Source organism: Ahaetulla prasina, chromosome 1, assembly GCF_028640845.1.
Source record: "Ahaetulla prasina isolate Xishuangbanna chromosome 1, ASM2864084v1, whole genome shotgun sequence".
Taxonomy (NCBI): Eukaryota; Metazoa; Chordata; class Lepidosauria; order Squamata; family Colubridae; genus Ahaetulla; species Ahaetulla prasina.
In genome coordinates, this window is record NC_080539.1 from 374,669,603 (window position 1) to 374,682,615 (window position 13,013).

General features: G+C 43.5%; 1 protein-coding gene across 2 annotated transcripts in view; it reads right to left on the reverse strand.

Annotated features, from left to right (window-relative positions):
* LOC131188403 (ceramide synthase 4-like) overlaps positions 1–13,013 on the reverse strand; it is a 61,339-nt gene that overhangs the window by 42,393 nt on the left and 5,933 nt on the right. Inside the window, exons 2-6 of one of the 2 annotated variants that reach the window (XM_058163655.1) lie at positions 9,104–9,277; positions 5,341–5,458; positions 4,472–4,590; positions 1,981–2,038; positions 1,246–1,296 (exon numbers count right to left, since the gene is read on the reverse strand). In XM_058163655.1, the coding sequence (XP_058019638.1) occupies positions 1,246–1,296; positions 1,981–2,038; positions 4,472–4,590; positions 5,341–5,458; positions 9,104–9,273 (516 nt within the window). In that variant the 5' untranslated portion in view covers positions 9,274–9,277. The remainder of the gene's footprint in view (positions 1–1,245; positions 1,297–1,980; positions 2,039–4,471; positions 4,591–5,340; positions 5,459–9,103; positions 9,278–13,013) is intronic. The other variant, XM_058163656.1, reaches the window with a different exon arrangement.

The window sequence follows — 13,013 nt, forward strand, 5'->3', positions numbered from 1 at the left end:
CTTTTCAGCTGCAAAAACAGGACAGAATTGAATTCCTAAAGCTTGGATGAAAGTCATATATATATATATATATATATATATATATATATATATATATATATATATATATATATATATATATGTTTTCTGAGGTTTTCGCGGGTGTTTGTATGTAGATCTTTGGTTATTCAGGTTTTCTCCCGCGTAAAATTGGAAGTGTCTTGGCGACGTTTCGACGAAGTCTCATTCGTCATCTTCAGGCTTCAGCTTCGTGCTTCTGGGAGCAATGTGTGACTGCAGCTGTGTCTTCCTTTTTAACTGCTAGTGGGGGTTTGAACTGATTGGGTGGGAGCTTGGCTGTGCTCTGATTGGATGGGGGTTTTTTGGTGCTCTGATTGGCTGGGGGTGTGTCCTGTTTGGGTGGGGGCTTGGTTTTGCTCAGATTAGTCTGAGCTGCAGGGGGATTTGGTGAGCTGCATAGCTGTTGTTTGGCTTCGTGTTCGTGGTCGTGCTACATCTTCATAGTGGGTGTCAGTCTGCTGCATGTATGGATTGGAGGGGTTTGAAATGGCGACGTTTCGACGAAGTCTCATTCGTCATCTTCAGGCTTCAGCTTCGTGCTTCTGGGAGCAATGTGTGATTGCAGCTCTTTCGACTTCATTGAAACGTCACCAAGACACTTCCAATTTTACGCGGGAGAAAACCCGAATAACCAAAGACCTATATATAATATTATATATATATATATATATATATATATATATATATATATATATATATATATATATATATATATATATATTTGAGAGAGAGAGAGAGAGAGAGAGAGAGAGAGAGTGTTTTTCTGTCGAAGCACCTGGTCTACCCTAATCTGGGAGGGAGCACACTGCTTCCCTTTCACCTGTCAGCTCCAATCGAAGGCGAAAGGGAAGCAGTATGCTCCCTCCCATATTGGGGTAGACCAGGTGCTTCGAAAGAAAAACACTTAATCTGTCCCCTGGCTCAAGCTTACAAAGCGAGGAGACCTTGTGGCTCAGAGGTTAATACAACTGCCTAATATGCAAGCAGCCCAAGTTCAATTCCAAGTAAAGGTATGGCTAGCTGATGAGAGCTAAATAGCTCGAAATAAATCTATACTAGTCTCCCTTTATTTCTTTATCAGCAAATATAAATTTGGTACACACACACACACATTGCACAAGGGCTTAGTAATTGATGCACATTTTTCCATTGAAATGGTCATTCAAATGTCTCCTGATGCCTTACCTGCAGTGGGTACCCATCGAAACATTCGCGGACATTCCAGAACCAGGGTTTCTGCAAGAAGACACCATTCATTAGGAGTGACATCATACCAGCCCACCAACACTTCTTTAGACCTGATATGAAGGGACGATGAAAGGGAAAGGAGACCACAAAGCAACTGTAGTCACTAAGATATTGTAAAGAGTTGAAAAATGGACCCTCTTTTGCTAATCAATTAGGAGGTGGGAGGCAGAGAAGGTCAATACCAGGGGTGAAATGCTCTGAAGTCTGCTACCAGTTCACTTTGCTATTGGTTTGATGTGCACACGCATGTGCGGTGTGCGGCAAACGCATGCTTTGCAGGCATGCACACCACAGGCGCTACCACAAAGCGCTGAAAAAGGAGGATTAAGAAGCCTTTTCTAAGGTAAGTAGAACAGCGAGGGGGGGGAAATAGCTGTGCCGCATGATTTAGATTCACTAGAAAGTAGGATATCCTGCTTTCTAGCAAATATAAATCGCACGGCACAGCTGATCATCGGAAATACCAGTTCGTCTGAACTGGTAGCATATTTTTTACTACCAGTTCGCCTGAATCGGTAGCTTTTATTATTACCAGTTCAGCCAAATTTGTCCGAACTGGTAGCATTTCACCCGTGGTCAATACCTGCATTACACATGACCAGTTGTGTTTTGTTTTTGTTTTTTTGTTTTTTTTGACAATGAACAAAAGAAGTAGGGAAAGTTGGTACTCACATTGTAAAGGATGGCCAATGCCATGAAGAAGAAAACGAAGAACTGCACGGTTCTCCAGCTGGAAAACAATCAGAAAAAAGCATCAGGATATAATTGGACAACAGGCTGGGAGACCCAGAGCTTCTAGTGTTAGAAGGGAATACAAAGTCCAGCTGACAGAGGATTGAGGGCAAGATGACTAGTTTGGTTGTGGATCACAGAGGAGACATGACTGTCCATCCACCAAAGGATCGCCCCTCTTTGTATCGCCAGTCATAAACACCCAACAAATGTGCTCTCTGACAATCTAATGGGGCCCTCCACTGGTTCGGAGGCCAAAACACATTGCTACCAGTATTGTAAGATGCTGAAGAGGGATGCTTTCCTTTGCATCAAACAAATGCCCTTCTTTTTAAAACTATAATCTTAATGAACTTATCAAAATATAAAATGAAAATGAAAATAGTGGGGAAATGGTGGAGGAAAAGGAAAAGAGAAAGAAGTGTCTTGCCATTTTTTGGATAGGCCCAGTGTTCAAATCTCTCAAGATCCTTCTGGATCTTGAGCCTATCTTCTAAAGTGTTGGCTATTCCCACTAGCTTGTTATCGTCTGCAAATTTGATGAGTTTCGCATCTATTCCTTCATCTAAATCATTGATGTTGATGTCAGAGAGTGCTGGACCCAAGGAAAGAGGTCTCCAGCTGCCTACTTCCCTCTGATGTAGTTCCATTGAGGACTAAATGTTGAATGTGATGTATCAGCCAGTTACGAATCCATCTGATGATGGTAATATCTATTCCACATTTTCCTTTCTTATCAAGTAGTAGGTAGTGGTCTACTTTGTCAAATGCTTTACTGAGGTCCTAGCATACTATGCCCACAGCAGTTTGCTGGTCCACTATTGCATTTTATCAAAGAATGCAATAAGATTTGTTTGGCATAACAAACACTTCTAGTTATAACTTTGCTTTCCTCTAGGTGTACACTGATTCATTGCCTGATAAATCTTTTCCAGGATCTTCACAGGTATTGATAGCAGCATGATTGTTTCTTGTGGATCTTCCAGAATGAAGACTAAATTGTCTGCAAATGCCTGTAATTTATATTTTTCCTTTTCTATTTCCATACCTTTTATCCCTATATCTTGTGTAACAATGTCGGCTGGCGGCCCCCAGAGGGAGGGCCTTCTCTGTAGGGGCTCCCACCCTCTGGAATGAGCTTCCCCCAGGACTTCGACAACTTCCTGACCTCCGGACCTTTCGCCACGAGCTGAAGACGTATCTATTCTTCCGCGCAGGACTGGCATAATAATTATTATGATTATTATAATTATTACTATTATTATTAATTTTAATGAGGTTTTTATGGTTTTAATGTATTTTAATTATGGGACAAATTTAATAGGTTTTTTAATATTGGTTTTAATTGTATTGTATCTATTTATTGTTGGTTTTATCTGGCTGTAAACCGCCCTGAGTCCTTCGGGAGAAGGGCGGTATAGAAATTATTATTATTATTATTATTATTATTATTATTATTATTATTATTATTATTATTATTATTATTATTATTTCTGTTTAATACTTCCAGTGTTGATATAAATAATAGTGTTGATATAAATAACATCCTTGTCTTGTACCTTTTCTAATGTTAACCTGTCATATCTCCATGTACCTTTTCTGTTTACTTATAATATATTGCCTTAATCATGTTAATAAATCTCTCCCCAAAATCCATATCTTTTAATTGTTTTAGCATAAATTGCCAGTTCACATTGTCAAATGCTTTCTGTTTGTCTAGAAATCCAACCTCCTTTTTTTTGAAGATAAGAACCTCATCAACTCTTTTCCAATCCTCTGGTAATTCACCAATTCTCCAGGATCTTTGAAAATAAGTGACTCTGAGATCACATCTGCCAGCTCCTTCAGAATTCTGGGATGTAAACCATCTGGTCCTGGTGATTTGACTTATCTAGGTTGGACAGGTGTTTCTTACCTTTTCCTACCTATTTGGACATGTACTTAGTCTGTTTTTAATGGTTCTACTTTTGGTAGGCTGGGGTATTGTTTTCCTTTCGCATGTAGACAGGTGCAAAGAATGAATTAAGCAGTTCTACTTTGTGCCTACTGCCATTCACTTCCTTGCCATCTTCTCCCACTGCTCCATCCCAGCTGATGACGCAACCCGTCTCGTCTTCCCTGTGCTCCAAAGCTTTCTGACAGAATTCAGCTACCCAGGGGATCAGTTGATTTCAAAGACTTTCTCTCCCCTGGTGAACTTTCTTCAAGTTTAGAAACCCACCCTTAAGTAAAGAAACTTTGGGAGAAGCATTCTTGATCAATTGATAAAGACTCTTCAAACAGGCATACTCCTACTAGACATCCAACACAAACACCCTTCTAAAGTCATTCAGAATCTTTTTGTAAAGTCAATAGTGACAAAGATCCTTTTTGGGCAAAAAGAGATGCTCTGGTCCGCATGGATTGCCCTGCCCCAAGAGTTTCCACTCACCTGGCTTCACAGAATTTCTTGGTCACGCTGGGGTGGTTCTGATTCAGTCGGTACCGGAACCATCTCTCTACCTGCCTTGGTTGGAGGTCGCACTGCTTGGCTAATCCGCTGACTTCTTCCTAGAAGGCAGGAGGCAGAACCAGGTGAGAAAAGCTGCACAGCCAAGTTCCAAGATCACTTTTCTGGGAAATGCAACATCCGTCCCCCACAGTTTTTAATTTTTTTGTTAATTTCTCTTTGCTATGAATACACATGCAGGGATGGGGGCAGTAGTGGTTTTCAAATTTCTTTACTATTGGTTCTGTGGGCATGGCTTTGTGGGCGTGGCATGGCTTTGTGGGCGTGGTGTGGCTTGGTGGGCGTGGCATGGCTTGGTGGGCGTGGCAGGGGAAGGTTACAGCAAAATATCCATCCCCTCCCGATCAGCTGGGACTCGGGAGGCAGAGAATAGATGGGGGCAGGGCCAGTCAGAATTTTTACTACCAGTTCTCCAAACTACTCAAAATTTCCGCTACCAGTTCTCCAGGACTGGTCAGAACCTGTTGAAATCCATCTCTGGATGGGGGGAGGAGAAAAACAGAGAGGTGGGCCCCCACACTCCCAGCCTTTCAGAAAAACGTGAAGATCTGGCTCTCCCAACTTGTATGGAGCTTGCAATGTGGCATGCAAACCTGGGAGTGATTAACACCTTAAAGAGTCTCCACTCACCTTTTCATTTTTACCTTACTCTATCTTTCTATTAGGCTCCCATTTTACTGATGTATTTTATTTTCATATGGTGTTTATCCTTTGAGCTGTAAACTGCCCATAGTTCCTCTGAGAGTGAGATGGGTGGTATTTATCCACAATCCTGTATAGAAGAAACTCACCTTTTGGGGATTTTTCCTCCTCTTTGTGTAAAAAGCTTCCAGGATCGGGTTTGGAGAAGGTTTCCTTCTCACCTTTTCTTGCAAACCCAGTTTTTTGCTGAAGGGGATGGCGATTTTCCTGGAAAAGGCAACAGGTTTGGTCAAGCGAATGAACACTTGTCAGATTATTCATGAAATGGCAGAGACATGGTAAGAAGGTCAGCCAATGAATAGGCATAGCAACTAAGTCAGCCAATTGAGAGCTGAGACAGATTGGAGCCAGGGTGTATCTTAGTCTGCAGCTTCTGAGTCTGTGCTGAAGCTTAACTGCCCTGCATAGAGGAGGTTCTCTTTGTATTAAGCTCTGTGCTCAGATCTAAAAGGAAATTAGCTTGTGCTTGTCTGCTGTGCTGAAATGAAACTAACTGTTCTCTCTTGCCCTTGTATTCTGCCTGTAACTTCTACAACATTGGAAGAATCAACTATTGGTATTGTAAATACTTTATCTGTTATTATATAGATAAAGAAGTTAATGAATCCAGCTGAATCAGTTATCTGTGTGTGATTTCTGGATTTAATTTCCTCCTCTTTGTGTAAAAAGCTTCCAGGATGAGGTTTGGAGAAGGTTTCCATCTCACTTTTTCTTGCAAACCCAGTTTTTTGCTCAAGGGGATGGCGATTTTCTTGGAAAAGGCAACAGCTTTGGTCATGTGAATGAATCAGTGGTAAAATCCAATTTTTTTTACTATCGGCTCTGTGGGTGTGGCTTGGTGGGCGTGTCTTGGTGAGCATGGCAGGGGAAGGATACTGCTAAATCCCCATTTCCTCCCCACTCCTGGGGGAAGGATATTGCAAAATCTCCATTCCCACCCCACTCTGGGGCCAGCCAGAGGTGGTATTTGCCAGTTCTCCAAACTTCTCAAAATTTCCGCTACCGGTTCTCCAGAACCTGTCAGAACCTGCTGAAATCCACCTCTGGATCGGGGGAGGAGAAAAGCAGAGAGGTGGGCCCCCACACTCCTGGCATCTCAGCAAAATGTGAAGATCTGGCTCTCCCAACTTATATGGGGCTTGCAGTGTGACATGCAAACCTGGGAGTGATTAACACCTTAAAGAGTCTCCATTCACCTTTTCATTTTTACTTTACTCTATCTTTATATTAGGCTCCCATTTTATTGATGTATTTTACTTTCACATAGTGTTTATCCTTTGAGCTGTAAACTGCCCATAGTTCCTCTGAGAGTGAGATGGGTGGTATTTATCTGCAATCCTGTGTAGAAGAAACTCACCTTTTGGGGATTTTTCCTCCTCTTTGTGTAAAAAGCTTCCAGGATCGGGTTTGGAGAAGGTTTCCTTCTCACCTTTTCTTGCAAACCCAATTTTTTGCTGAAGGGGATGGCAATTTTCCTGGAAAAGGCAACAGGTTTGGTCAAGCGAATGAACACTTGTCAGATTATTCATGAACTGGCAGAGACATGGTAAGAAGGTCAGCCAATGAATAGGCATAGCAACTAAGTCAGCCAATTGAAAGCTGAGACAGATTGGAGCCAGGGTGTGTCATAGTCTGCAGCTTCTGAGTCTGTGCAGAAGATTAACTGCCCTCATAGAGGAGATTCTCTTTGTATTAAGCTCTGTGCTCAGATCTAAAATGAAATTAGCTTGTGCTTGTCTGCTGTGCTGAAATGAAACTAATTGTTCTCTCTTGCCATTGTATTCTTCCTGTAACTTCTAAAACATTGGAAGAATCAACTATTGGTATTGTAAATACTTTATCTAATTATTATGTACATAAAGAAGTTAATGAATCCAGCTGAATCAGTTATCTGGGTGTGATTTCTGGATTTAATTTCCTCCTCTTTGTGTAAAAAGCTTCCAGGATCGGGTTTGGAGAAGGTTTCCATCTCACCTTTTCTTGCAAACCCAGTTTTTTGCTCAAGGGGATGGCGATTTTCTTAGAAAAGGCAACAGCTTTGGTCATGAGAATGAATCAGTGGTAAAATCCAATTTTTTTTACTATCGGCTCTGTGGGTGTGGCTTGGTGGGCGTGTCTTGGTGAGCATGGCAGGGGAAGGATACTGCTAAATCCCCATTTCCTCCCCACTCCTGGGGGAAGGATATTGCAAAATCTCCATTCCCACCCCACTCTGGGGCCAGCCAGAGGTGGTATTTGCCAGTTCTCCAAACTTCTCAAAATTTCCGCTACCGGTTCTCCAGAACCTGTCAGAACCTGCTGGATTTCGCCCCTGGAATTATTTATTTATTTATTTATTTATTTAATCATATTTATATACCGCCCTATCTCCCAAGGGACTCAGGGCGGTTTACAGGCACTAAAAACAGATAAATAGAATATAAATACAATATAAAACATTTAAAAAACTTATTCTAAAGCCCGTCCAATTAAAAATAGAAATAAACCCAATTTAAAACCCAAAATTTAAAATCTAGCTCAGTCCTGCACAATTAAATAAGTATGTTTTAAGCCCGCGGCGGAAGGTCCGAAGGTCCGAAAGCTGACGAAGTCCGGGGGGTAGATCGTTCCAGAGGGTGGGAGCCCCCACAGAGAAGGCCCTTCCCCTGGGTGTCGCCAGACGACATTGCCTTGCTGACGGCACCCTGAGGAGACCCTCTCTGTGAGAGCGCACGGGACGGTGGGAGGTATTCGGTCACAGTAGGCGGTCCCGTAAATAACCCGGCCCAATGCCATGGAGCGCTTTAAAGGTGGTCACCAAAACCTTGAAGCGCACCCGGAAGGCCACAGGAAGCCAGTGCAGTCTGCGCAGGATAGGTGTCATATGGGAGGCACGAGGGCTCCATCTATCACCCGCAGCTGCATTCTGGACTAACTGTAGCCTCCGGATGCCCCTCAAGGGGAGCCCCATGTAGAGAGCATTGCAGTAATCCAGGCGAGACGTCACGAGTGCGTGAGTAACCGTGCATAGGGCATCCCGGTCCAGAAAGGGGCGCAACTGGCGCACCAGGCGAACCTGGTAGAACGCTCTCCTGGAGACGGCCGTCAAATGCTCTTCTAGAGACAGCCGTTCATCCAGGAGGACGCCTAAGTTGCGGACCCTCTCCATCGGGGCCAATGACTCGCCACCGATGGTCAGCCGCGGATTTAGCTGACTGTACCGGGATGCCGGCATCCACAGCCACTCTGTCTTGGCGGGATTGGGCTTGAGCCTGTTTCTCCCCATCCAGACCCGTACGGCCTCCAGACACCGGGACAGCACTTCGATAGCTTCGTTGGGGTGGTTCGGTGTAGAAAAGTACAGCTGAGTATCATCCGCATACAGCTGATACTTCACACCGAATGAACACTGGCTCAAATAATAGCACTAGCACTGACTTATATATCACTTTACAGTGCTTTGCAGCCCCTCTAAGTGGTTTACAGAGACAGCATATTTTCCCCAACAATCTGGATCCTCATTTTATCGACCTCGGAAAGATGGAAGGCTGAGTCAACCTTGAGCCTGGTGAGATTTGAACTGCCAAATTGCAGGCAGCTGGCAGGCAGCAAAAGTAGCCTGCAGTACTGCACTCTAACCAGTGCGCCACTGTGGCTCATAATAATGCCATGTTCAATTTTCATTGGCTCTCATATTTGTCAATCTTACAAATTCAGTGCATCCAAAATGACTGCTAAAGGCAAAAGGGACATCCCACTGTGTCAAGCATTTGGGTGGGGAGGGAAGGAAAGATCTCTCCAAATAGGTGGGGGAGGGCCTCTTCCTTCCACTGCTCCTTGGTTTTGACTGAAAGAGCCAAATGAAGAGCTTGCCTTTCAAACAAGAACCGGAGGCCGACCAGCAGGAGAGCGACGGGGAGGCAGAGCAGGAGGTGATGGGGTTGGGGATAGAGGATGTTCTCTGTCTCCTGCATGTCCTCCCAGGTGAATCCTGGAGGTAGCCAGTATTCCTCTCTCAAAAGCCACTGAGTGAGCTGAGCCATTTCCCTGGGAAGAGAGAAGAAAGTCAGGGTATGAGATGGGACACTGATCGGGTGTTTTCAAAATGAGGCTCCCCTCTCAGCCCTTCCTACTGGTAGTAGCTTAGCACCCACCCAACTCCCAGAAGAATGACATATTTTGGGAAATATTAATAAAGGGAGATATTATATTTCCCTAAATGAGAAATGGAGATGTGTGTTTTTTTAGAGGCAGAAAGCAGCTCCCACCTTCCTTAATAGCCCACAGCAGATGTCAGCACTTAAGAGATAAAGAGCTTATTGAAAGAAGACAAGTATTTAGATAGCTCTATTCATAAGCAAATAGCCTATTCATAAGCAAATAGCCCTTACTCAAGATCCAATACAGGACAAAGCCATTAAGCCACAATAGGAATTGCCCAACACCCTTTCAGAACACAAACCCCTTCACTGCATCACCAGTCCAAACTTCAACCAAACGTAGCTCAGACAAACACCTAGCATTTGTACTTTGCCTATAGAACCAGCTATGACCCCTACATAACCCCTACATGGCCCTATGGGAGTTTGACAACAGCAAATAGAATACATGTTCTTGCACAGGAATATGAAGTTCAAGTGCAAAACCGAAGAGAAGGTATAAAAGCTATCCACTCTCAACTCCATGTGGTCAGCTGCACCAGAATCCAAATGGTTCTGTTTCATCACTAAACCTTCTTTCCAATCAGCCTCCATGTTTCCAGTGTCTTTCTCCCAGCTTGGAACTGAACCAGATGGATATTTCTTCCCACACTACTCCAGCAACAGTACTCCATCTCCTTCCCTTTCTGCCAGTGCTTTTAGCTAGGTCAAGTTAGGAAACAGACAATTCAAGGATTATTGAAACACTTCTGTGATCATGTATCACATGCCTAGCTTACAACTTTGCCGTCAAAAAAAAAAAAAAAAGTGGAAGAGAGAACTATGGTCAGCTCTAGTAGATTTAATTCTTAACACTAGGGATGAAGTGGACAATGAGTGGAAGTTGTCTTAGAGCTCCTGGAGGACAGGGGACCCACCAGAAGATTGGGAAAGAGCTGATGGGGTTCCAATTTTCAAAAAAGTGGAAAAAGTGGATTCAGGAAATTACAGACCAATCAGCTTGACATCACTACCTGAGAAAAATCTAGGGAAAGATCAACAAGCAACAGATTTCTAGGTGAGCACCTAGAAATGAACAAGGTGATTACCGGAAGCCACCATGGGTTTGTTGAAAGTAGGTCATCCAAACAAACCGGATTGCCTTCTTTGACTGACAAAATCAGTGGAGTAAGGAAATACTTGGGATATAGTATACTTAAACTCCAGAAAGGCATTTGATAAAGTAGACTATAGACATCTTTTTGGTAAGATAGAATGATATAGCATACATAGTACCACCATCAGATGGATTTGCAGTTGGCTGACCAATCACACTCACAGTGCAGTTCTCAATAGAACTACACAGAACATGTAGTTCTACATGTTCTATACATCATCAACTGCATACAAGTGCATACATCAACTACAATAGAACATGGAGTTGATGTATGCACTGGGGTACCACAAGATTCTGTCTTAGGCCCAAGTGTTTTTCAACATCTTCATAAATGACCTAGACAAGGGGATTGAAGGAGCACCCACCAAATTCACAAATGACACTAAGCTGGGGGGAATTGCTTTGGAGTAGAAACTCAGAAGGATGTCCCAAAGGTGTTTTTTTTACCAAAGGGCAACTAGACTTTCTTGGGTTTTTTTTTTCTTTGAAAACACTTTACTTCTCATCCAAGAAGCTTCTTCAGTTCTAACTGACTGGAGGGGAATCGAAGGGTTTATATTTGGTTGTCACCTGGATGTTAGCACTCTGTTGAATCTGCGCCCCCTGAGCTGGGCCTCCTGCCAGAAAATGACTTGGAAAGTGAGGGGGAAGGGCTGTCTGGACTTACCTCAGGAGCACCGGCTCCCCATGCTCAGCTCCAGGAGCCAGAAGCAGGCCAGGTGGAAGAGATAATGAGGCCTCCATCCCCTGACTCTTTCCCCCCCAGGCCACGCCTTCAGACCCAGCTGATAGCAATCAGGCTGGTTGGACCCTAGGTTTCATAGGCAGGAGAGGAGGGAACAACAGAAGCAGGGGTGGGACAGGCCTAGGAAGTGCTGAGTCATGGAGCCACACCCCACAGGATATAAAGGCAGTGAGCACTGCTGTGTCTCTTCGTAGCCAGCAAATCAACTGATTAACTAAGAGCTGAAGTGACTCACCAGCGTCGAGGGAGATATCAGAGAACTTGACAGACATTCGCTATTCTGCTGCCAGAGCTGATAGTGCCGGCTAATTAAGCCATCACTCGGATGGAGGCGAAGGAGGACAGAACACACTCTTAGAGATGGTGGTTAGCTCTCTGAGAGTCGTTGAGGCCACCTGGGGATTTATCTATAGTTTCAGAATCATCCTCAGAGTCACCTTTTGTAATCAGGTGTGGGCTGCACACTAAAGAGGAGACAGGTGCACTCGTATCCCACTTTCTCTGTTGAAGGGGGGCTGTTCAGTTTTAGCAGAGATGGCCTCTTTGAGCCCTCTTTCAGACCACTGGTTTGGTGGGAACTGCTAAGATTTTGGAATATAAACTCAATAGTCAGAAGGCTCTTGACAGACTGGAATATCCAGTAAAATGGGGCACTATCCAGTAAGATGGATAACTTGGGTAAGAAAACCCAAAAGTACACATACAGATTGGGTGAAACCAGGATTAATAGCAGTGACTGTGAGAGGGATTTTGGAGTCTTAGTGGACAACCAGCTAAATATGAGCCAGCCGTGTGCAGCGGCAGCCAGATAAACAAATGCAATCCTAAATTGCATTAACAGACGGATAAAACCAAGATCAAGGGAGGTACTAATACCACTCTATAAAACGCTAGTAAGACCCACCTAGAGTACTCCATCCAGTTTTGGCCACCACACTATAAAAAGGATGTTGAGACCATAGAGCCTCTGGTGGCTCAACAGACTAATGCAGTCTGTTATTAACAGCAGCTGCTTGCAATTACTGCAGGTTCAAGTCCCACCAAGCCCAAGGTTGACTCAGCCTTCCATCCTTTATAAGGTAGGTAAAATGAGGACCCAGATTGTTGGGGGCAATAAAAGTTGACTTTGTATATAATATACAAATGGATGAAGACTATTGCTTGACATAGTGTAAGCCGCCCTGAGTCTTCGGAGAAGGGCGGGATAATAATAATAATAATAATAATAATAATAATAATAATAATAATAATAATAATAATAATAATAATAATAATAATAATAATAATAATAATAATAATAAAAAATGGAACCAGGATGATTAGGGGATTGGGGGCTAAAACATACGATGAATTGTTACAGGAACTGGGCACGGTTAATCTAATGAAGAGAAGGACCGGGAGACACTTGATAGCTGTGTTCCAATATTTGAGGGGCTGCCACAGAGAGGACCGGGGGGGGGGGTCAAGCTATTTTCCAAAGCACCTGAAGGCCAGAGAAGGAAAAATGGATTGAAACTGGTCAAGAAGAGATTTAATCTAGAAATAAGGAGAAATTTTCTGACAGCGAGAACAATCTGTGGGGGCTCCCACCCTCTGGAACGAACTCCCCCCAGGACTTCGTCAACTTCCGGACCTCCGAACCTTCTGTCGCGAGCTTAAAACACACTTATTCATCTGCGCAGGACTGGATTAGATTTTAAATTTTATATTGGTTTTAATGGG